General features: G+C 40.2%; 1 protein-coding gene across 2 annotated transcripts in view; it reads right to left on the reverse strand.

The window, feature by feature from the left end:
• The window catches only part of LOC134504425 (phosphatidylinositol-binding clathrin assembly protein-like), a 44,544-nt gene that overhangs the window by 16,184 nt on the left and 5,313 nt on the right, over positions 1–23,047 (reverse strand). Inside the window, exons 2-14 of one of the 2 annotated variants that reach the window (XM_063313627.1) lie at positions 14,335–14,477; positions 12,872–12,947; positions 11,572–11,674; positions 10,706–10,799; positions 10,470–10,581; positions 9,013–9,119; positions 8,495–8,536; positions 6,355–6,440; positions 5,085–5,208; positions 4,303–4,439; positions 2,836–2,939; positions 873–1,019; positions 312–422 (exon numbers count right to left, since the gene is read on the reverse strand). In XM_063313627.1, coding sequence (XP_063169697.1) covers positions 312–422; positions 873–1,019; positions 2,836–2,939; positions 4,303–4,439; positions 5,085–5,208; positions 6,355–6,440; positions 8,495–8,536; positions 9,013–9,119; positions 10,470–10,581; positions 10,706–10,799; positions 11,572–11,674; positions 12,872–12,947; positions 14,335–14,477 — 1,386 coding nt within the window. The remainder of the gene's footprint in view (positions 1–311; positions 423–872; positions 1,020–2,835; positions 2,940–4,302; positions 4,440–5,084; positions 5,209–6,354; positions 6,441–8,494; positions 8,537–9,012; positions 9,120–10,469; positions 10,582–10,705; positions 10,800–11,571; positions 11,675–12,871; positions 12,948–14,334; positions 14,478–23,047) is intronic. The other variant, XM_063313628.1, reaches the window with a different exon arrangement.

A 23,047-nucleotide genomic window follows, 5' to 3' on the forward strand; every position in this document is an offset into this window, starting at 1 on the left:
ACGACAGTCATTATTTAGGTAATATAACCCCCTCCTCTCCCTTCCCTTCTCCCCCCACATTCTCCGCCATACATAGTGCAGCGTTTCTCAGCTGTGGCAGCTTGAAGATTTCCCCCAGCATGCTTCAAGCCGCCAAGGTTGAGAAACAGAGATATAGGGGATGGATCCCTCTTGCTGATGAGGATGTGACTCTTCCAGCAAGGCCTTTTAAAAAAAAAGTACCTTATTTAGAGAAGCATAAAGCTAAAGCTAAACAGTTACAGATAACTGGTGGCTTAAACAAAGACATGAGCAAAAAAAAAAAAAGTCACCTGCTGTAGTTCCAAAATCATTTACAGTTGATTTTCCACCAAATACAGCATCAAAGTCCACATTGATTGTTGAAGAGGCAGTTTTCTGTGATGCTGAATGAAGAGGGTAGCCTACCAAAATATCGGTCAGATTGTTAGAATTAAACAGTCTAACAGTATAAAAGAACTACAAAACTACTACAAAGACTCCAAAAACATGGGAGAAAACGAAGGAGCATGACCATTTTAACCCTCTGCAGAAGACAGATAGCAAAGGCCGAATTTAAGCGAGGGCAGGCAGTACTTACTTCATTGCAGAATGCTAGAAGTAAATGAGAGGCGTTGCAATGTATTTTACTATGATTATAAAAATATTAAGTCAAACACAAAACATGCTCTTTTCATCGAATATACCACTTGCAGTCTAAATAAAAATTATCATAGTCATTCATTGAATTAAATAGAAAAGGCAATATATTTTTGAGGGGAAACTTAGGCAGAGACTGTATTTCAAACGTATTCGATATATTAGAACCAAAATTAAGAGTTTCTACTTGGAAAGAAATTAGAGAATGTTTTTACCACTAAATAGTTCCACTGCTTGTTTGGAGGCAAAGGTGGAGCTCACAAAAGGGGTTGTACTTTTTACAGCTTCTTCAACCGGCTTCATATCAAAGACATCCAGGTGGGGTGGAGACCCAACACAACCATTTGTAGATGAGAAATGTCCTTTTCGGGTGACAGCATTAGATAAGAAGAAAGGGAAAGAAGAAAAACCAGAAGACAAGTGGTATTCAAGAAAGAGAACACAGGCGCAGTCTGCAGGATTTAAAGATGTGGAGCATTTCTTCCCCAATTGATGCCCTCCAGAGGTGTTCCAACATGCTAATTGGAATTCTTGGAGTTGCTGACCAAACACATCTAGAAGTTATCAGGTTAGGGAAGGCTAATATAGAAAAACGAAGTTTTAACTTGTTTTTTTAAAAAAGAGAGATCTGATCTCAACCAACTAAAATCTGCTTGCAATTCATACTAGTTCTTGCTGTTGTGTCCCAGAGACTTAACTTTGACAACAGAATTCTTAGATTATAATACCCCTTTAGGCTTTAAGCATCGCTAGCTGATTTGGGAGCCACCATCGTAAAACTATTTCCTCAAAGGAGTGGATCATTTTATTATGGTGCCGGTGTTGAAAATGGTCATTGTTATTCCCTTCCTCATCTTTAAGTGATGGAAGATCAGGGGAGAGCCTGTAGCTCACAGAATGTCTCCTCCATACATAAAAGCAAATGCATGAGCTGGAAAATTCTGCAGTTGAGAAACTCTGGGATCTTTATCTGGACTATTACTTCTACATATCTGGAGAACCAGGAATGAAGCATCTGAGCTAGCTGTTCTGCTGCTGCAGATCTAGTTATCTGCATGTCATGCTAAGCCACAAAACATGGTTTACAAATCACAAGGGCTAGACTCATACATTGCACTAAGTCAAACAGGCACATAAATCGGAAATTCAATTTTGCTGGCAGAATACCACCTGAGTTTGTTTCTGCACATGAGACTGAGAAATTGCGATGTATGTAGAAATATACACATACACTTTTAGCACAGTTAGAATGCTGGTAACAGGAAGCCATTCAAATCGTAATGTATTTGATTATTAAATTTATATTCCACCTTTTGTCTGGGAACTCAAGATAGCATACATAGCAGTCTCCCCTAATTTTGTCCAAAAACAATCCTGTGGGGCAGGATAGGTTGAAAGAGAGTGACTGGTCCAAAGCCACCCAGTTAGCTCTGTGCCCAAACAGGGATCTGAACTGGAGTCTCTCCGTTTTAACCACTATTCCACACTGGTTCTATGTTCCACCCAATTAAGAGGAAGCTGAAAGTGTGACAATAGATGTCTTTCTTAGACTAAAAACCCTTCTCTCAAGTAGCTCCAATAAAACTTCAAAATCTAAAGCACACATTTCTCAGCCAACTCAGTTCACTCAACTTTATGTTCTAATCAAACCAGTTGTCCTGACTAAGCAAGGACCACGCCAAGACGAGGAAGAAGCCTCTAGTGTTTTATTACTGCTACATAGACAGAAAATCCTACCAAACTGAAGAAGCGTGGGAAAACCCAGACAGATAAACCCCAAAACTCAAGGTGGGTCTGTTCTGGGTTTCTTTGAATGACAGCTCAAAGTCTCTAAACTACGCATGTGTTTTCCCCCCTGGATAGGGGCCTCCTCCTGCTCACCATCTGTACTCATGACATCAGTCAAGGGAAACTGCTTGTTTCACAAAAGCCACTGCATATAAAAGGTCCAAGCAAGGAAGACAGCAAAGATAATGTGGCATGTTCTATGCAGAAGCAGCTCTCCTTCGGGATGTGAGCTGCTATGATCTGCTGCTGCTTCTCTGCCGTGGAAGCAAGAGATGCCTGCGTTGCCTGGCAACAGAGGCTTAGCTGCACACTCAGGTGTTCAGTGTAAATTGACAGAGGAAAGAATTCCAAATAACCTCACTGTTCTCTTCAGTCACAAGAGTTACTTACCTCCCCAGGCGCTGCTCGCTGAGGTTGCTATAGCTGGAGTACTTTGTACCGTGGGAACAAATGCAGGCTGAAGATCGAAGAGATCAGTGGAAAGGTTGGGCATGCTGAAAGATTCAAGAATGCCAGCTAGGTAAAGATCATGCTTAAGTGAGCTGTTGTGTATTATCTTGCTATAAACATCTGAAGGAGCTGAAGTTGAAACTTAAATTAACCAACTTCCAGAAACTGGAAAACTGAATGAGAAAACTAACACGCATCTTAAACTTCACAAATTTGGCTTAGTAAATACTTCAAGTAAATACATTATTTACTGCAACAAAATGTTTAAAGCAAGAACTCAATTCGTCAACCCCACCGCTGATTTATGTTGAAGTAGCAAGGATTTCTAGCTCAATTTTTTTTAGCAATGCTGGCAACAAAATGCCTCCCATTTATCCAAAATGTCCTGAAAAAATGAAGAAAGTTTGGCAGGTAACCAGAGGCTTGCCTGAACTGCCCACTGGATCCTTGGGAAACTCCCCAAGCACCCTCTGAAAATCACCAGGATCCATCAGGCACCTGGGACAGACAGATTTAATAGGTCTCTCCTCACTGCAAAGCGGGTCTCCTATAAATCTTCACAGTGCTCTGTCCATGATAAGGAGCAAAGTCAATCTCCCCACCCCACACACATTTTCAGGTCATGTTGTATCTTGTCCAATTAAAAAAAAAGAAACAAAACCTAATGTGTGACTCGGTAAGTTGAGTCAGGACCATGACTGTCATGGCGGCCATTAACTCCAGCATAGCTTCAGACCCCCTTGGTCAAGTGCTGTGGACACTCCACTTCCATCCCTGCGAGAGGGTCAAACAGGGGTGTTGCTGAGCAACAGGGGGAGCAGTACACAAGCAGCAAATCCAACTGACCCCTCAGGCCTAGTAGCCCACACAGGGTCTCACATCTTTTTGTCTGTGGAGCAGCCCCTCTAAATGCCAGCAGAATCTCATGGATGAGAAGATGCAGACCCTGGGACTACAAGCTGATGCCAGACCCCAAACCCACGTGGGCAGAACTCCAAGAGAACACCCACACCCACACACCCACAGGTTTGAGTGATACAAGCCAGGTCTGCTCCTCACTCAGAACTAAATCACGAACGAGGACCATTTTATTAAAAAGAGACCTGGCCTTCCATAGCTACAGTCAACTTCCTGGGGCTCCAAAGATTTGATACTTTGACTCTCTTGGGATGAGGACTGAGAGCTGGAAGAGGGGACCCCTCTTTGGAGTGCAGCCTCCCATATCCCTCATGGCCTTTCCTGACTGTAACGACACGTTCCTGGACTGACTCCTGCCCATCTCAGCCCCCAGCAACCCCCGGAACCGGGTTGGGTAAGTTTTTCAATGCAAATCAAATAAACAAATCACAAATGTCCAGCCCTCATTACTTTTCCTGCAGCTTTTCCATTCCTCAGATAAACCCATACCTATTGGTGGTTGGTGCAGGGGCTGCAAAAAGGTCAACTGCAGGATTGGTATTCACGCTCTTTCCTGATAAAGTGCTTGGAGAAGCAGATGTGGAAGTAGAATTGGAAACCACAGAAATCTCTCGCAGGCGCTGTTCCTACAAAATCGCATTTATGAAAAAAAAAAAAAATCACAGTAGACCCTGCATGAGCCTTCTCATACGGAGGGTGAATACACCAGAACTGAAACTTCATTATCTTGCGGAAATTAACCCACATCCCTATCTTGTGACAGGACTATCCAGCAAAATAAGAAAACAGATTGCTTGACTTTTTCCACCGAAAGCGGTGGGATTCGTTTTTATGCAATTTACACGATTCTACAAAGTTAAGACCTAGCCAAAACTTTTTTCAATGGAAAAGAGTCAAGTGTGTATTCGACTCCCCCCACACTGAGATCAGTGGAGCCCAAACGCCTTGGCTTTGCTCTAATTGTGAACTGAAGCTGCATAAGATACCTGTTGCATTAAGACTAAGATGACACCACGTGATCATGGCAGAAGCCCCCCCAAATATCCACCAAATGGGGGTGCAATTCACACAAAATGGCAAAAGCAAGAGAGCGGTCCTGATGCAAGGGTTACAACTAAGGAAGCTTTTCTTAGGCATGTACGGGAGGCTGCTGTCATAACTGCTCAGAGTTGCTGTGGATTGGGTAGCATATAAATTCAATAAATAACAGCAACAACAACAGCTTATGCACGTCAGACCTGCTTATGTCTATCGAACGCACGAGCCAGTACCTTCAGAGCCTGCAATCTGGCCTGTTCCTCCTCCAGAGCCTGCTGTTTCTCTCTTTCATCCATTTTGCTGAAGGACATTCCTGTGTTGGCCAGGGTGGAAACCGCACTGGAGAGAGTACTTGCTCTGAATTTTGGAGAAAACACACACACACACAAACCCATTCAGCTGCTCTGCACCTGAACAAAAACCCTACAGAAGGATCACCCTATTTTCTTGGGGGCGGGGGTCTAGAAAGTAAGAGAGAGTAAGACAGAGTTTGGCCAGTCTGGTCTAGTGGTTAAGGCAATGGGCTAGAAACCAGGAGCCTGTGAGTTCTAGTCCCACCTTGGGCATGAAAGCCGGCTGGGTGACCTTGGGGCAGTCCCTCCCTCTCAGCCCAAGAGCCAATCAGGCATGGTATGGGAGTTCTAGTCCCGCCTTAGGCACAAAAGCCGGCTGGGTGACCCTGGGCCAGTCCCTCCCTCTCAGCCCAAGAGCCAATCAGGCATGGTATGAGAGTTCTAGTCCCGCCTTAGGTACGAAAGCCTGGGTAACTTTGGGCCAGTCCCTCTCTCTCAGCCCAACTCACCTCACAGGGTTGTTGTTGTGGGGAAAATAGGAGGAGGAAGCAGTATTAGGTACATTCGCCACCTTGAGTTATTTATAAAAATAACAAAGGCGGGATAAATAAAATAAAATAATAAAATTAATTAATTAAAATAGCCAGGAAGAGAAGGAAACTCATTTTATACAACTAAAAGTTCTCAAATCAGTGTGACAAAGTGAGGTGGGGAGGCATTCAGACTGCAACCCTACACATACTTAGCCAATCAAATAAAGATGTTTAGAGTACCTGCAGTATGGGGACAGATCTCCAAGTGACTATGCAGGCAGGATAACTATCTAAATTACGTGAATAAATAATCTGAAATACAACTATTAAGATATACAGATGGGAATCCTGTCAGGAATTAACAACCTCAAGCTCCTTTCCTTCCTTCAATATCAGGTGAGAGCATCACAATTTTTGGATTGCGCTTCTGTGCATTTTAATTGCCAGCACCTGGCATCATAACCTTTTTAAAAAACCAGCTGTACTATAGTAATCTGTCACCTGCAGAACAGACAGAAGTGGAATTAATCCGCCAGCTGACTTCGCAAGGTGAGAAACCTGCCAGATTTGGTCGAAGTAAGAAAACACAGGTCCAGAGAAGAGAAAGGCACATGCTAGACTTTGGCCAATGAGCCAAGATGAGAAATAGCAACTAACTGCAAGCCTTGTGCAATTACCTGCTGGCAGCTGAAACTTCCTTGGTCTTCTTTCCTTCCAAAGAAGCCAGATGCTGCTCCAGGGCTTCAAGCAGACTGCTGGGAGCCTAAAGTTAAAAATCTCATCAAATGTATATTGGATTCTAAATGTCCTTTTATTTCTTTAACTGCATTTTCTGTTCTAAATGCCAGAGAGATTGCTTCTACTCCAAGGTATCACAGCAAGATGCTTATAAAGAATAGACTAATGGGATGAGAACCTCCATTTCTAGTACATACCCCAATTTAGCCATTTCTCCCACTTGCACCAGTCAGAGAAAATCATCCAAACATGGTCTTCTATATGACAGGGAGCAAATAATTACCAGGAGCACAGAGAGCGTTATACCAGGTCAGACTGTAAGTCATCAAGCCAAGTACCATTTATTCTAAATGGCAGCAGTTCTCCAAGGTGTCACACCATTTTTAACCAGATCAGCAAGGCACTAAACTCAGGATCTTCTGCAAAATTGCATGCTCTACTACTAAGTAATTGTTTCTTCCAAATTCTTCTCGGTCTTGATAGAATGTATTAATCATTTCTGTTATCATCTCCTAGACCAGTGTTTCTGAACGCTGGCAGCTTAAGATGCATGGACTTCAACTCTCAGAATTCCCCACACTTCTGAAAGTTGCCAGCATTGAAAAACACTCGTCTAGACAAGTGGATTTCAAGGCTTTTTGTAGAGAAAACTAGAGTTCCTAGTCCAGCATCATTAACACAGTCTTTTCAGTGTTGCTGAACTTCACTTACTGGCCTAAAAGAAACCCCAGTTACACATATATACAGGGAAACAATTTAGTAATAATTAAGAGATAAGAGAAAGATCATTTACACATTATAAACTCACAGCAGGTTGTGCTGTGGGAGAAGGAATGTATCAATTGATTTATATCCAAGAGAACTGTAAACTTACAAATTCCATTCTAAGTGCGTGAGAATCTTATTAATGGGAGTTTTGATCAATCAAACTAACTAAAGAAGCTATACGTTACTTTCAAACACAGAGTATTGGATAAAGAATCAATTCTATTTTGTACTTATTGACTTAATTTCCATATATTCCAAAGCAATCTAAATGCAACTAATCCAATGAAGTTCGCCCAATGTTAGTATTTTTATTTTCCTTACCACATTTTGCTTAATCCCTCATAATTCAAACAGGGCTCTATATTAACTACACGTTATTCCAGCTCCTATCAGGTTAAATTCAATACACCACAAGCCTATGGTAAATATTCACTGGGGAGATTGGTACTGTAATTTTTAAGAAGTCTCAGCTTTCACTGAATATTCCCCAGGCAAACATTTTCAAAAAGGAGCACTCTAGAGGTGAGGAGACACACTGACTCCCTTCGGTCTACCTAGCATCCTAGTGTTTAACACAGGTAAGCAGCACTGAATTGCTGACAGGGCAATCTGCAGGTAATATAGGCCAAATGATTCTCTTGGATAAACTGGACAGCAGAATAAAAAAGAGCTAAATAGCAACTGTGCAAACAGGAAGGAAAAGGGGTAAGATGGGCACAGGCAGAGGCAGAAAAGGCTAAAGCACTGTGTCAGCACACTGACAGATGGACTCAAATTACAGGAATCTACAGAGGCCTTTGATGGAAATGAGTAACTATGACATCACAGTTATCAAGAATTTCACATGGAAGAATTTCTCCCGCGGGCACTTCTTAAAAGAGAGAATTGAACCTATGAATCTCTGCAATTGTATGGTCTAACCATTGAACCTCTCCCTTCCTGTTAAGCAGGGGACAGTTGTTGTATTGTCCTCAAGCTGATGAAACTGGGAAGATGGTAGTATTTTCATAAAGCAAAAGTTCCCTCGGGTACCATACCATGATGTGTTTCAGCAAAACAGTCTTGTTGTAATGTTTGCATGGTATCCCCTTATCTTTGGTAACAGCATCTCCAGAGGAGCTCATGAAAAGAACACTTAAAACAACTTGTTACTGATCAAGCACACACAAGTTACAGGAAAAATGACATGTATTTCCATATATAATATATATGGAAAAAATGAATTCTCAGAATGTATAGAATGGAACACTAACTGTTAAATCACAAATGCACAAAGGATTGGGGTTAAATTAATATGAAATGTACACTGACCTGAGTAAGATCTGGAATGTCACCCTGATCAATTCCAACTTGCTGGGTTCACAAAAAAGGGAAAAAGTGTACATTACTACATGCAGTGGCAATGAAAAGAAAGAGCTGTGGATCTGAATGTCTACATAAAAGCTAAGGGACCAGGGAGGACATGGAGTGCTTTCTGAACTGGTACAATTCTAAATGCCACTTCCACAGTAAATTGTAATATTAAGTGTTGATCCATTTCTAATATCGTAAATAGCAGTAAATAACTTGTTAGAATTTTTGACACCGCTTGGAAAAACACCTTCAGTAAATACCTCAGCACAGACATCTCTTAATTACAATGAATAGAAATCAGACTTTCAAAATATCCCTTTAAAATGTATAAGGTTTAGGTGACATTTACATCCAACAACCACATAAAACCTACATTTGCAGGAAATTATGAGGCAAGAACTACAACCATGCACTTATTACTGTACCAGTACAGAAAAGCTAAATGAAATACTACTGATGTGACTGGATTTATTTACCTCTGCCACTTTGAGGAATTCTGATAATTTGGTCATTCTGGCTAAAAATTTTTTGTAAATATCCAGACCTTCTTTGCACTGGTTCTTCTTCATATCAAAATATTTTTCTGAAGCATAAAATTCAAAGAAAAGATATTATAAATAAAGGGCTGCAAACATACATATTTTATTAGGGATGGGATGCTGAGCAAAATACATCCTAACCAAGAGCTTGACTAGTATCTATGAATCTGCTATTATTTTTATTATGGGGTTATAAGCTCTCACATGTCATTATCCAGGAAAAATAAAAACTGCCTGCAAGTGAAAAGCTTTACAAAAGGTTTTTTCATCTCTTTTAGGCCACAAATTAATAATAGCAACATTATAAAAGGCTTTGCCTTTGTAACTCCAGGGGATTACTTTGCAAGGCTATAACATTAATTACGCAAACTGACAATCTTCTTTAAGAGATACATATTAAAGTTCTCAAAACATCTCTAACCTGTTGAATTTAGCAAAGTGATTAAAAAAAACCCCAGCAGATGGAAACTAAATTCAATTGTGTTTGAGAATTCTAGTACTCTACTTTCCATTTTAAATGTTATTCATTATAAATCTCAGGCAACGAAGGAGAAAGCCCAGCGATTTATTCCCAAGGAGTCTTTAGTGAAGCTTACTGATGGATTTCACTAACTTTACAGCAATGTCTTCTAAGCCACTCAAGGCCTTTTTCAAAGTTATGAATGTATACGAATTTCCACAATTCTATCAGTACTATGAGGATCAGGATGGTCCTATAAAGTTTGGTAATGTGCTGGAAACACAAATGTGCATCAATATACCAACAATCAAGTTTCCATGTCCTCCAAGCCATCAGAACTCGATGTGGTGTGTACACTTTTAAGTCTTAATTTTATTAAACATAATGACTGGTTGGTTCATAACATGGTTTGCTTAACCACGTTGTTTACACTTTTGTCAATTTATTCCCTCCCCCACCTCCAACGTTCAAATGAAGTTAGTGCAAGGAAAGAAACAAACGAATAGTAGATTCCAACTTTTGAAACTTCTGTAGCTGTTGATTTTGGCAAGTGAAGTGCGTGTTCCCTGAGAACTGGTTAAGCAGCTGAAGTGTTAGGAACGTTTTAACATCCCAGCTGGCCAGGACTGTACAACAATAGCAGTATTCTTTTTTTTTAAAGCAACTTCTGACATATTATGGATAAAAGGTAGAAGAAGCTGCATGTTGGTGATGGGAAAAAATGCAACAGAGAAGAGAACAAGCACAACTACTGCATGTGGATCAAGGGATAAGATGTGTGCATGAGCAGGAGAGAAACAACCCGTGAAATAAGGCAAAATAATTAACAAACAAGGCAGAATATAAGGGAGTGAAGGAGGATGTTGCACACAGAAGACATCCATAAAACCACATACATATATTTTTAAGTTTAAACAATTTTCATTTCACATACCTAACAGATTAATGATCCCCTCATTATAGGCTGCAAAAAGCCTAATGGAATCTTTAAAGAGGAGCATGAAGGCAGCATTGATTACTCCATTGGTTAGTTCATTTGGGTTTGCCTGCACAGAAAACAGAGAAAGTTTAAACAGTTAATGCATGAGGGAATAAAAACACAATTTACTGCATTCCCTTGGATAAGTCCAACTGTGGTTTACAGCAGTAAACAGCAATTCCCATGCTTACGTCAAAATCAAGAAGTGCATCCAGCTGACTCTGAATAATGGGCAGGGTTTTCAAAAGCTTTTCAGTATTCATTGTTCTCATCACACCATCAATCCTTCAAAGACATAATGGAAAATATACCTGAAGAGTTTATCTGAATAGGGCTATGAAATGGCACTACGAATCAGTGTCTACAGAAACTGCTCTTTTCTGCATACGTACTTGAGTAACCCTTCTGAAACCAGGAAAGTGGGAAAAATATGCAAAGAAATGGAAGTTTTCAGTTTTCAAATCAGGTAACTGAATTCCCTTGAGGAATATTTCCTATTAGTACGTTATAGTAAAGGTAAAGGTTTCCCTTGACGTAAAGTCCAGTCGAGTCCGACTCTAGGGGGCGGTGCTCATCTCCGTTTCTAAGCCTTGGAGCCGGCGTTGTCATAGACACTTCCGGGTCATGTGGCCAGCATGACGACTCGGAATGCCGTTACCTTCCCGCCGAAGCGGTACCAATTAATCTACTCACATTTGCATGTTTTTGAACTGCTAGGTGAGCAGGAGCTGGGACTAGCAACGGGAGCTCACCCCGCCGCGCGGTTTCGAACCGCCGACCTTCCGATCGGCAGCTCAGCGGTTTAACCCGCAGCGCCACCGCGTCCCTTATTAGTATGTTATACCCATGTTCAAAACACAGGAAAAGTTAACTGAAAAAAAGGTATCATAACTACTCCAAACCGATGTAGCAATTTAGACCTTTCTCTCTCTCTCTCTCTCTCTGCTATATATTTCCCGTCAGCTGAACCTGGTTTTATCAGTCTGGTTCCATTCAACATCTGGATGACAAATCAGCCCCCCAAACACAACAGCATGAAAATCTTTGTGACCCTTACCCTCTTTTCATTTTGGTGAAATCAACTGCTACAAGTCTATAAGAAAGTGCTTTTTCATTCAAGTATCTGCTATATCGTCTGATGAAGGTAGACATATCATAGCCTGGAAATATAAAAATGTTCAGTTTGATATTTTGTATTTTTATTCTTCTCATAACTTTTCTTCTGTTTTGTTTTATATATAATTTTTATTAAGAATTTCGATTAGAATAGTAAGATCTATTACAAACTAAATTTAAAGGAAGATAAGAGAATAGAGAGGAGTAAAAAGTACAGGGAAAAAGAAAGAAGAAAAGGAGAAGAAAAAGTCAGAATATAAAGAGAAAAGGAATATATAAAGAAGTGACTTCCAACCATCATTCACAACAGGTATAAACACATTAGTCAACTTGCAAACCTCTTGACACTAGCAAATTGGCACCGTTCCTCTAAATGGCAGTATTATCTTATTAAATAAAAGCCAACGATACTTGGAGATGTTGCTTTAAAACAATTTATGTGCTTATTATTCTGCCTGTAAATCATCAGTAAACTGGTATTTTAGTAATTGACACTGATGAAGTTGTTTACAATTCAATTCAATTCAATTCAAATCAAATTCTTTATCTAAGAACTGAGATCCGCAATATATACAACCAAATAAAATCAATCAGTTAAAAAAGAGTTATGCTTCACGTTAATTGTTGCCTCACTTTAAGTGCTGCAACAATAAATTTGGCTAGTGTGAAGGTGGCTTCACAGATTGAGACTGAAAGTAAAGAGTGAATATAAAAATTGTCCGTTTTTCTAGGTGCACTTATGTAGTAAAAGAGGGGTTATGATGTTCTTTTCAAGATCCTTATAAGAGCTACAGTAAAAAAACGACAAGTTGAATTGCCTCAATTTTCCCAGAGTCACAAAGGCAACTGCGCTGAGATAGGGGAATATTGGCATACCTGCCTGATAATGGCACTGATGGAAGGATGTTGTGCCTGGCCCTAAAAAAACCCTTTCCTCAAGTTAGAGGAATTGACAATTCAAGTATTGATGCTCACCTTTAAAGCCCCAATTACCTGAACAATCACGTCTTTCATTATCAATCTATCTGGTTTATGAATTTGTTGTTCAGATCTATAGGAAAGGACTCTTTCAAATTTATTCTTTTAAAGAGATTTTTTTAAAGATACGTATATAAAATATGTTTAACAGTTAAGCGGAAATCTCACCAAGACAGAGAAACTTAACAGGCTAATTAAATACGATTCAATTTAAATACAGAATATAAATTCTAACTCATTTTTAAAAGAAAAAGAATCCTTACCCTGCATGGCACTTTTATCAAGATAGTTGTTGAGATTAAATAATGTATTTCGAGATGCCAAATATTGAATAAAGCGCTGTGAACAAATGAATCAGAATTCAGATTATATTTATTATCTTTCCACAGATCCTTATCTTTCTACAGAAATATTTTATATTGCTAATTTCTAAGCAAGTATGTAGGTGATACATAAACAAGAAATAGTTTCTTGATCATCTAAACAGAAATAGTTTCTTGTTTTACTGACACAAGCCAATTACATCTACTAATAGTTAGAGTTTTGCAGTCACTGACCAGAAAGCCAAAACTAGAGCTGAATTATATAGGAGAAACTGATGGGCAATACATTTTACAGCAACCCTGGTTTACAAACAGTTCTATGGACAAGGGAGATGAAAGCAAAACTCATTAAATATCACACCTTTGCACATTACTCATTTTGCATGCATCCGACCGTATCGTGGTTATTAGGAAACCGCACATACTGTTCTGAGATAATTCTCATGACGTGTAAGCAAGAACTACATCTGTGCATAATAGGAAAATAGAGCTGGTATAAAACCAAGGCAAAGACGTTCTACTCCTAATGTGCCTACTTGCTGCAAGGTGACACAACTAACAAGTTATTATCTCATTGTCCTTTGGGATTTTTCCACTTGTAAGAGATGGGATTTTTTTTTTAACGTTTCCATTCGACTACCTTCTATTAGCCTCTTGTAGGATTTACCACTACAAACCACACCAGGAAAGTCTGCCTTTATCTGAAGGCAGGATCTCCTTGATCCTGTAAAAATTAATCTGCTGCGAAGCAAATTCCACTGTTTTTCATATCAAAGGGAGATCTGTTCACATGTGTTGGGTAAGGGTGGGGCAGGACAGGTACACCTTATGACAAGCCCTAAATACGCCCGCTAAAAATAGCTCATACACCATTTGGGGATGGAGGGCTGGTAACCAGACAACAATGGAGATGCACTGTTTAATTTCACCACAAAGTGAGCTTGGGATGTGCATTCAAATTGTTCTCATTCAGACTCCCATAGACGTCTAATGCAGTCAAATGCTAACAGGCACAAGGCTGTTAAAATGGTAAGTAGGCAGAACAACTCCTGAACAAGGAGTTGTTCTGCCTACTTTAAGGGCAAAAATAAAACTTGCCAGGCCAGAATCTCATGATAATGTAGGAGGTAGAAACTATACCAGCACTTGTGTAGGTAATTCATTTAACATATTTGCTCAGTCAGTAATTTGCGACTCTGGGGGGAGGGGAACGGGAAGAAGAAACTGATAAAAGTAGCTTTATATGCCACTTTTCGCCTTCTAGTGAGGAGCTGGATATGCAATTCCTCCTGAGGTTCTTCATGTCTCTGCCATATTGTCCTTTGGAAGCTCACCAGGCACCTACTTTGAAGCCCTTCCCATTCTGAAACGTAACTCTGTACTGCAAAACCCTGTTTTCTTACCTCATTCCCATACATCATGAGGTGGTGTGTTGTAATTAGGGCTTTGAACACTACTACCCAGCTACTGTTCGCCGTCCTCTCAAAAAGTGTATCTGCTAACTGTGGGATATTCACATTCATCTCATTCGTGCACTGAATTAAATCTAAAATACAAGAAACAAGATGTTTTAGTAAGTACCAATAAAAGCTCAGAAATATTCAGAAGTATCCTGAAATCTTAAACTTCATTCTCATATTCTACCAAATACAGGTAGGCCTTGTTTGGAGTTACAACAGTGATGAAAAATTAATTTTACAACCAATCCTCGCATTTATGACCTTTGCAGGTCTGAAAAGCAAAGGAAAGCTGAAGTAAGATCATAAGCAGAGCCACCGTTTCACTTAGTTACCGCTTTGGTTAATGACCAAGTTGACAGTCCTAACTGTGGTTGCTAAATGAGGACTACCTGTATCTTCAAGTTTCACACATTAAATTATATCGAACACATTCTAAACATTTCATTTCAATTCCACATCTTTATTATCAAGCAACTTTCCTTTGCAGCGTCACTTCGTTTTGTTCTCTGGTAAGAATGATGTAGCAAGCTTGCTGAATCAAGCAGCCACACCCATCCATCCTTTAGTAAAAACAGTTTACCAAATGATGTATACAGCTAAAAAGAAAGTTTTACCAAATCAGAAGTGGAAAATAATGTACAGACCATGACAACAATAGAAATAGAGTATATCATTATTGACACGTAGATCAAACCCTAAACTAACATATCTAGCCAAGGACTGGGGGGTGGGGGGGAAACTTTCCCCTTCCTGTACCGCAAGGATCTTCACCAAGATCTTGAACATGCTGAAAGAAAGTTGGGGGAAAATATTATGGGAAGCATTTGGGCACGTTTGAAAGACCTGTGCAAAGGAACAGCCCAACCACCAAACTTCTTCACTAGTTATACAAGCAGTGAGAAAATACAAATAGTGCTGGATTGTCTGCAATCATTTTACAGGTAAGTATTAGTTTGTTGCAGCAAAATCAGTCACCTTAAATTCGAACAAATTATGGCATTAAGCTTTCAATTTGCTTAACAAAACTATTCCCTGACATGCAGCGTTTGTTAATTTATAGAGATCATAACTTGGAGTAACCTAAAATTGGCCTAGCAGACTAATCAAATAAGAAGTAGCACTGTTCTCCTTTTCTTATTTTGCTATAAAAGAGAACAGTGTTACTTAAATGAAATACAGGATGAGGAGAGAAACCATATCTGCATATAGTAACCTGACAAACCAGCTGAGAAAAATCCACAGAAAATGAATAGGAGGTTGGCCCAAAGACTCACAGCAAGGATTTTTCCCTGGCGGAATAGACAGGAAACCCAGAGTTGAAGAGGGTATAAAAGGCAGGCAATGCCATAGCAGAACAAATGCTTAATACGACTGACTTTCAGTTCAGCCGCCTAACCTTCCTGCAGTCAAGCCAAGATCCAGCTCGCATTTTTGCTGGAATCTGAGCAGGTGCGACCAACATTAGGAAGTTTCCCGCCTTTCCCGTATTCTTTTCATTTCCTATAGTCACTATTTTCTTCAAGTTATTCAGGTTGTAAAACGACATACTGTTTCACTTTTCCTCATTTGTTTTTACAACAGTTTGCACCTTGTGGAGCTATTACTTCCCCACTATTTATATCAGCTTTGATCTACATGGGCAAAAAATTGGAGTAAAATTGGATAAATAACAACTGTAATGTCCTATCTTTTAGATGGCAAGTCCCTGCAGTTTTCTTGGCAAGGTTTTTAGAAGTGATTTGCCATTGCCTCCTTCCTAGGGCTGAGGGGGAGTGACTGGCCCAAGGTCACCCAGCTGGCTTCATGCCTAAGGTGGGACTAGAACTCTCAGTCTCCCAGTTTCTAGCCTGATACCTTAACCACTACACCAAACTGGCTCTCCATGATGACCTATACCACATTAGTAATCAGAAAAAATAAGGCAGCCAGGGTCTTTCTGAACTTCTAAGTCACTGTGAACAAGCAGGAAATGCAAGCATTCAAGTTCAGCATTCCTCTGAAACAATAAATATCACCCTGATTGTATTTCTCTTAAGATTATTCGACTTTCGTCCTCTCATGTGACCAAGTCTGTATGACAAAACTCAAAATATTCCCAGTTTGCTCAGGCCTCCAAAAGTAGCCATTTCCCTAGAATTTCCCTACTCCTTATTTTCCAAACCACCATTCCCTACTTCCATTTTCTTGATATTGTTGTTCCTGGGAAATCAGAAAGGAATAGCCTGCCACCTCAGTACTTGGGTAATACAGTAATTAAATACTTCATTTCTGCAAATGTGACTGACAGACTAAAATAGAGATGGGGATGAACGCCATCTTTGTCAAAGTTCTGCAGCTAGTTTATCCAGATAGCATGTAATTCTTCAATACATGCAAGTCTGCATCACAGAGACGAGTGATAATATTCTTGTCCTTCAGAGCAATACAGGCACACTGATGCCCCCCAGACATTCTGGTCTCCCATCGGACTATGGAAGTCCATGATGATCACAGAGGGGCAGTAAGGAATAGCTGAGACTACCGCAGCACCAACCACTCCTTCTCCTAACATAATCCCAAGGAGTGCAGATCAGTATACAGATATAAGACCCTGCAAATCAAGTGTGGAAGAATGATATATTTCAATCTCCAACTCGGGTTCTGCTCTTAATTTAGCCTATACTTCTGAGGTGTCCAGTCCAATTCATATACGTTATCTGAAATCAGAAACAGTATCTGTGTACTTTTACTGGATGCAAAGATCCAAACAAACATGGAAGAAACACTTCCCCCCAGGAGAAACAGCAGCTACTTCAGGGCCTGTATAGATATATTAAGATATATTATTTTACTGCAATTATAATGTATTTATAAATATAAACCCATTGCTGATCAGCACAAAATCCCAGCAAATTGGAATTTGAGCCTTCTGCTAGGTGCCTCAACACCACAAATGAGAAAAGATAACCACTGTTTGAGAGCTATGATTTTGTTTAAACTGGACATCCTAAATTATAGAGCTAAGATGTAAAATAATAGCTGGAAAATTTTTCCTCCATTCATGAAGTTTCAGTCAATTAGCTTTTGATTACATGAATGCTGCAGTTATTCCAAGTGCCCCTTTGGATTTCCCAGCATATCATCATTATATTTGTATATGTTGTGTTCCTTCATTTGCCCTGAATGTGCAAACTGCACTTTAGAAAAAAAAAAAAAATACAGTATTCCTATTGCAGTAACACTTCAGCAAAGGATCGTTACCTTGTCGTGGTACTGGAGCTTGAGCACCTCAATGATGCCATGAGCTAAACCGTGAAGGGCCACCCAAGACGGGAAGGTCATGACAGAGAGGTCAGACTAAACGCGATCCCTGGTGAAGGTAATGGCAACCCACCCCAGTATTCTTGCCGTGAAAACTAAATGGATCAGTACAACCAGAGATATGTCGGTATACCATCGAAAGATGAGACCCTCAGGTCGGAAGATGGTCAAAATGCTACTGGGGAGGAACAGAGGATGAGCTCAACTAGCCCCAGACGTGATGACACAGCTAGCTCAAAGCCGAAAGGACGGCTAGTGGCCGACGGTGCTGGTGGTGAACGGCGAATCCGATGTTCTAAGGATCAACACACCATCGGAACCTGGAATGTAAGATCTATGAGCCAGGGCAAATTCAATGTGGTTATGGGTGAGATGTCAAGATTAAAGATAGACATTTTGGGCGTCAGTGAACTGAAATGGACTGGAATGGGCCACTTCACATCAAATGACCACCAGATCTACTACTGTGGACAAGAGGACCACAGAAAAATGGAGTAGCCTTCATAATTCATAGTAAAGTGGCTAAAGCAGTGCTTGGATACAATCCAAAAAACGATAGAATGATCTCAATTCGAATTCAGGGCAAGCCATCTAACATCACAGTGATCCAAATATACGCCCCAACCACAGATGCTGAAGAAGCTGAAGTAGAGCAGTTCTATGAGGATCTGCAGCACCTACTGGACAACATGCCTAAAAGAGATGTTATTTTCATCACGGGAGACTGGAATGCTAAGGTGGGCAGTCAAATGACACCTGGAATTACAGGTAAGTATGGCCTGGGAGAACAAAACGAAGCAGGACATAGGCTGATAGAATTTTGCCAAGACAACTCACTCTGCATAACAAACACTCTCTTCCAGCAACCTAAGAGATGGCTTTATACATGGACTTCACCAGATGGACAACACCGAAATCACCAGATTGACTACATCCTTTGCAGCCAAAGGTGGCCAACATCTATACAGTCGGTAAAAACAAGACCTGGAGCTGACTGTAGTTCCGATCACAAACTTATTGCACAATTTAGGATCAGACTAAAGAGATTAGGGAAGACCCACAGATCAGCTAGATATGAGCTCACTAATATTCCTAAGGAATATGCAGTGGAGGTGAAGAATCGATTTAAGGAACTGGACTTAGTAGATAGGGTCCCAGAAGAACTATGGACAGAAGTTCGCAACATTGTTCAGGAGGCGGCAACAAAATACATCCCAAAGAAAGAGAAAACCAAGAAGGCAAAATGGCTGTCTGCGGAGACACTAGAAGTAGCCCAAGAAAGAAGGAAAGCAAAAGGCAACAGTGATAGGGGGAGATATGCCCAATTAAATGCAAAATTCCAGAGGTTAGCCAGAAGAGATAAGGGATTATTTTTAAACAAGCAATGCGTGGAAGTGGAAGAAGACAATGAATAGGAAGGACAAGAGACCTCTTCCAGAAAATTAGGAACATCGGAGGTAAATTCCAGGCAAAAATGGGCATGATCAAAAACAAAGATGGCAAGGACCTAACAGAAGAAGAAGAGATCAAGAAAAGGTGGCAAGAATATACAGAAGACCTGTATAGGAAGGATAACAATATCGGGGATAGCTTTGACGGTGTGGTCAGGGAGCTAGAGCCAGACATCCTGAAGAGTGAGGTTGAATGGGCCTTAAGAAGCATTGCTAACAACAAGGCAGCAGGAGATGACGGCATCCCAGCTGAACTGTTCAAAATCTTGCAAGATGATGCTGTCAAGGTAATGAATGCTATATGCCAGCAAATCTGGAACACACAAGAATGGCCATCAGACTGGAAAAAATCAAATTATATCCCCATACCTAAAAAGGGAAACACGAAAGAATGTTCAAACTATCGAACAGTGGCACTCATTTCACATGCCAGTAAGGTAATGCTCAAGATCCTGCAAGGCAGACTTCAGCAATTCATGGAGCGAGAATTGCCAGATGTACAAGCTGGGTTTAGAAAAGGCAGAGGAACTAGGGACCAAATTGCCAATATCTGCTGGATAATGGAAAAAGCCAGGGAGTTTCAGAAAAACATCTATTTCTGTTTTATTGACTATTCTAAAGCCTTTGACTATGTGGACCATAACAAATTGTGGCAAGTTCTTAGTGGTATGGAGATACCAAGTCATCTTGTATGCCTCCTGAAGAATCTGTATAACGACCAAGTAGCAACAGTACGAACAGACCACGGAACAACGGACTGGTTTAAGATTGGGAAAGGAGTACAGCAGGGCTGTATACTCTCACCCTACCTATTCAACTTGTACGCAGAACACATCATGCGACATGCTGGGCTTGAGGAATCCAAGGCTGGAGTTAAAATCGCTGGAAGAAACATTAACAATCTCAGATATGCAGATGATACCACTTTGATGGCTGAAAGCGAAGAGGAACTGAGGAGCCTTATGATGAAGGTGAAAGAAGAAAGTGCAAAAGCTGGCTTGCAGCTAAACCTCAAAAAAACCAAGATTATGGCAACCAGCTTGATTGATAACTGGCAAATAGAGGGAGAAAATGTAGAAGCAGTGAAAGACTTTGTATTCCTAGGTGCAAAGATTACTGCAGATGCTGACTGCAGTTAGGAAATCAGAAGACGCTTAATCCTTGGGAGAAGAGCAATGACAAATCTCAATAAAATAGTTAAGAGCAGAGACATCACACTGACAACAAAGGTCCGCATAGTTAAAGCAATGGTGTTCCCCGTAGTAACATATGGCTGCGAGAGCTGGACCATAAGGAAGGCTGAGAGAAGGAAGATTGATGCTTTTGAACTGGGGTGTTGGAGGAAAATTCTGAGAGTGCCTTGGACTGCAAGAAGATCAGACCAGTCCATACTCCAGGAAATAAAGCCAGACTGCTCACTTGAGAGAATGATATTAAAGGCAAAACTGAAATACTTTGGCCACATAATGAGAAGACAGGACACTCTGGAGAAGATGCTGATGCTAGGGAGAGTGGAGGGCAAAAGGAAGAGGGGCCAACCAAGGGCAAGGTGGATGGATGATATTCTAGAGGTGACGGACCCATCCCTGGGGGAGCTGGGGGTGTTGATGACCGACAGGAAGCTCTGGCGTGGGCTGGTCCATGAAGTCACAAAGAGTCGGAAGCGACTAAACGAATAAACAACAATTGCAGTAACAAGCAGAATAATTCACTGCACTCATTTCAGATCCTATCACATTTCTTTGGATTACAATGATAATTTTGTACTGCTTCCTGCATTAAGGAAGCTGCATTAAAACAGCATTTTTAAAACAACATTTTTTATGAAATGCTGCCTCTTAAGTCCCAGTCTTAAATCCAATAAAAAGGCCTGATAATTTTTCTAGAAAACAGATTTCTGCAACCAGTGAGTCTCCTTTTCTTTCCAGGATTTTGTTTCTCTGAGTGTTTTCAGTCTTTTCAACAAAGACTGTCCATTATTATACAATTTATATCTGTTTCTTTTGTCTTCATGGATTTTTAATAGTCATCTACACACTAGATTGAAGGTAAACCTAGAAAAAAATCACTGAAGCAAATTAAGTGATAATAGAGGATTATGTTAAAGGTAGGCCTAGAACCATAAAATGATAAAAAAAGAATGGTCTATACCCCAATTCACCAATTATGATGGGTTTTGAAGCAAGAACAAGACTCAGCACTCTGAAATACAAACAGTGCCACCTAATTCAGCTATGTCCTCTACGTTGCAAAGGAGCAGTGACTTCCGAATCTGGGCTAGAGATACTCCTAAATTGTTTTCAAAAAGAATCCAGTAGTTTCCCTGTTCCAGCATGCCTATGAGTAACTGGAGACATGAGCCAGTTCTGATCTTCTCCATTACCAAATACAAGCTATAAATCCACAGACTTCTCTGTACTAATAATCCCCAGGTGTAACTAATGTTTAGGGAATACTTGGCTCCACTGCTGTGCAAAATCCAACACACAAAGAACAGACGCCAACCATCACAAGAAGCTGCAAGTCTACCACACCCAGTGTCTGGGAAGAGTGGTAACTACGTCCCCAGATACAGCACTCCTGGTGTTGCTGCCCAGCAGCTGGCTCATATTATCAAGTTATCCTCCAGCCTTGATTCACTTAGAATTTTCTGGTTTGGGCTGCCTGCACTAGCTTGAAGCAGGCTCATTTGAGATACTGTATCACTTTGGAGCTTTTATTCTTAAGCCTAAAACAATCCACAGAATGGGAAATATCAATTGCCATTATTTAATAACTGTTTAAGAAGAGCTCTGTGTAACTAAAGCCACTTCTGGCAAGCGCAGATAAACTGTCAAGAAGAATGCTGTTATAAAAAAAATCAACATAACTGCCCAATATTCAGTCACACTATGAAAACTGCAAAATCTTATGTACTGAAAATCCACTATGATTCGTGAACAGCATCACATTTGGCAGAAAAGAAACTGCTAAAAATGCCTACCTAGGACCTGACAGCTAGCCTGAACCGCATTCCTGGGTCACATGATTTCTGAATTGAGTTTTTATCAAGCAATAAATCTGAGTTAACCTGTTTAAACAAAAAAAGCAGAATCTCATTGCTGCTGCAGTAACATTTGCAACCTTCAACTGGGCAAGTTCACTGGGTCACCACGGGCCAGTCACTGGTTGTGTCTGCACCGAATGACTGACTGCTCAGCCACGTTTTTAGCCTAGCATATTATGTGAACCCAGCCTGAGTATTTAATTTCTGGCTCAGGGTATGCACAAATCCAGAAAAGTTAATTGGTAAACCATAGCTCAGAGCAAACACAGCCACTATCTCTTAGTCAAATCTATCTCATAGGGTTGTGTTGAAGGGAAAAATTAGAATGCTTATGTGGGTCACTCTGCACATCTGCAGAAACGGCAAAGTTTATAGCTATGTCCACCTTGTTCACACACATTCCATGTATTATCTGAAACCGACCTGAGCAGGTTCAAGGTACATCATTTTTTGCCAGACACAAAATGAATAAAACATTTATAAATTTTTTAGTATCCAAGTAGCAATATCATTACCACCCACATCAAAATCAGAGGACTTGTTGATTGGATAATTTGTTGTACGCATTTTAACTACAATCTGTTGAATAAACTATAACAGCCAGATTGATATATCATGGAAAGGCAGGTGAAAACCAAATCATATTTTGGTTTAGTAAGCAATAATTAATAGATATCCATCTAATACATAAGTGTTGGTAAAATAAAAGCAAATTTTTAAAAACAAAAACCCAAGGAAGCTCTGTGAACTTCTAAGACCTCTGGAACATTTAGATCATGTATAAGGTCACAGTAGATCTTCTTAATTTCTGGAGAAGTTTTAGAGATCGTAATAAACACCCATTTTTGATTTTGCCCAG

This window comes from Candoia aspera, chromosome 12 (assembly GCF_035149785.1).
Source record: "Candoia aspera isolate rCanAsp1 chromosome 12, rCanAsp1.hap2, whole genome shotgun sequence".
Lineage (NCBI taxonomy): Eukaryota > Metazoa > Chordata > Lepidosauria > Squamata > Boidae > Candoia > Candoia aspera.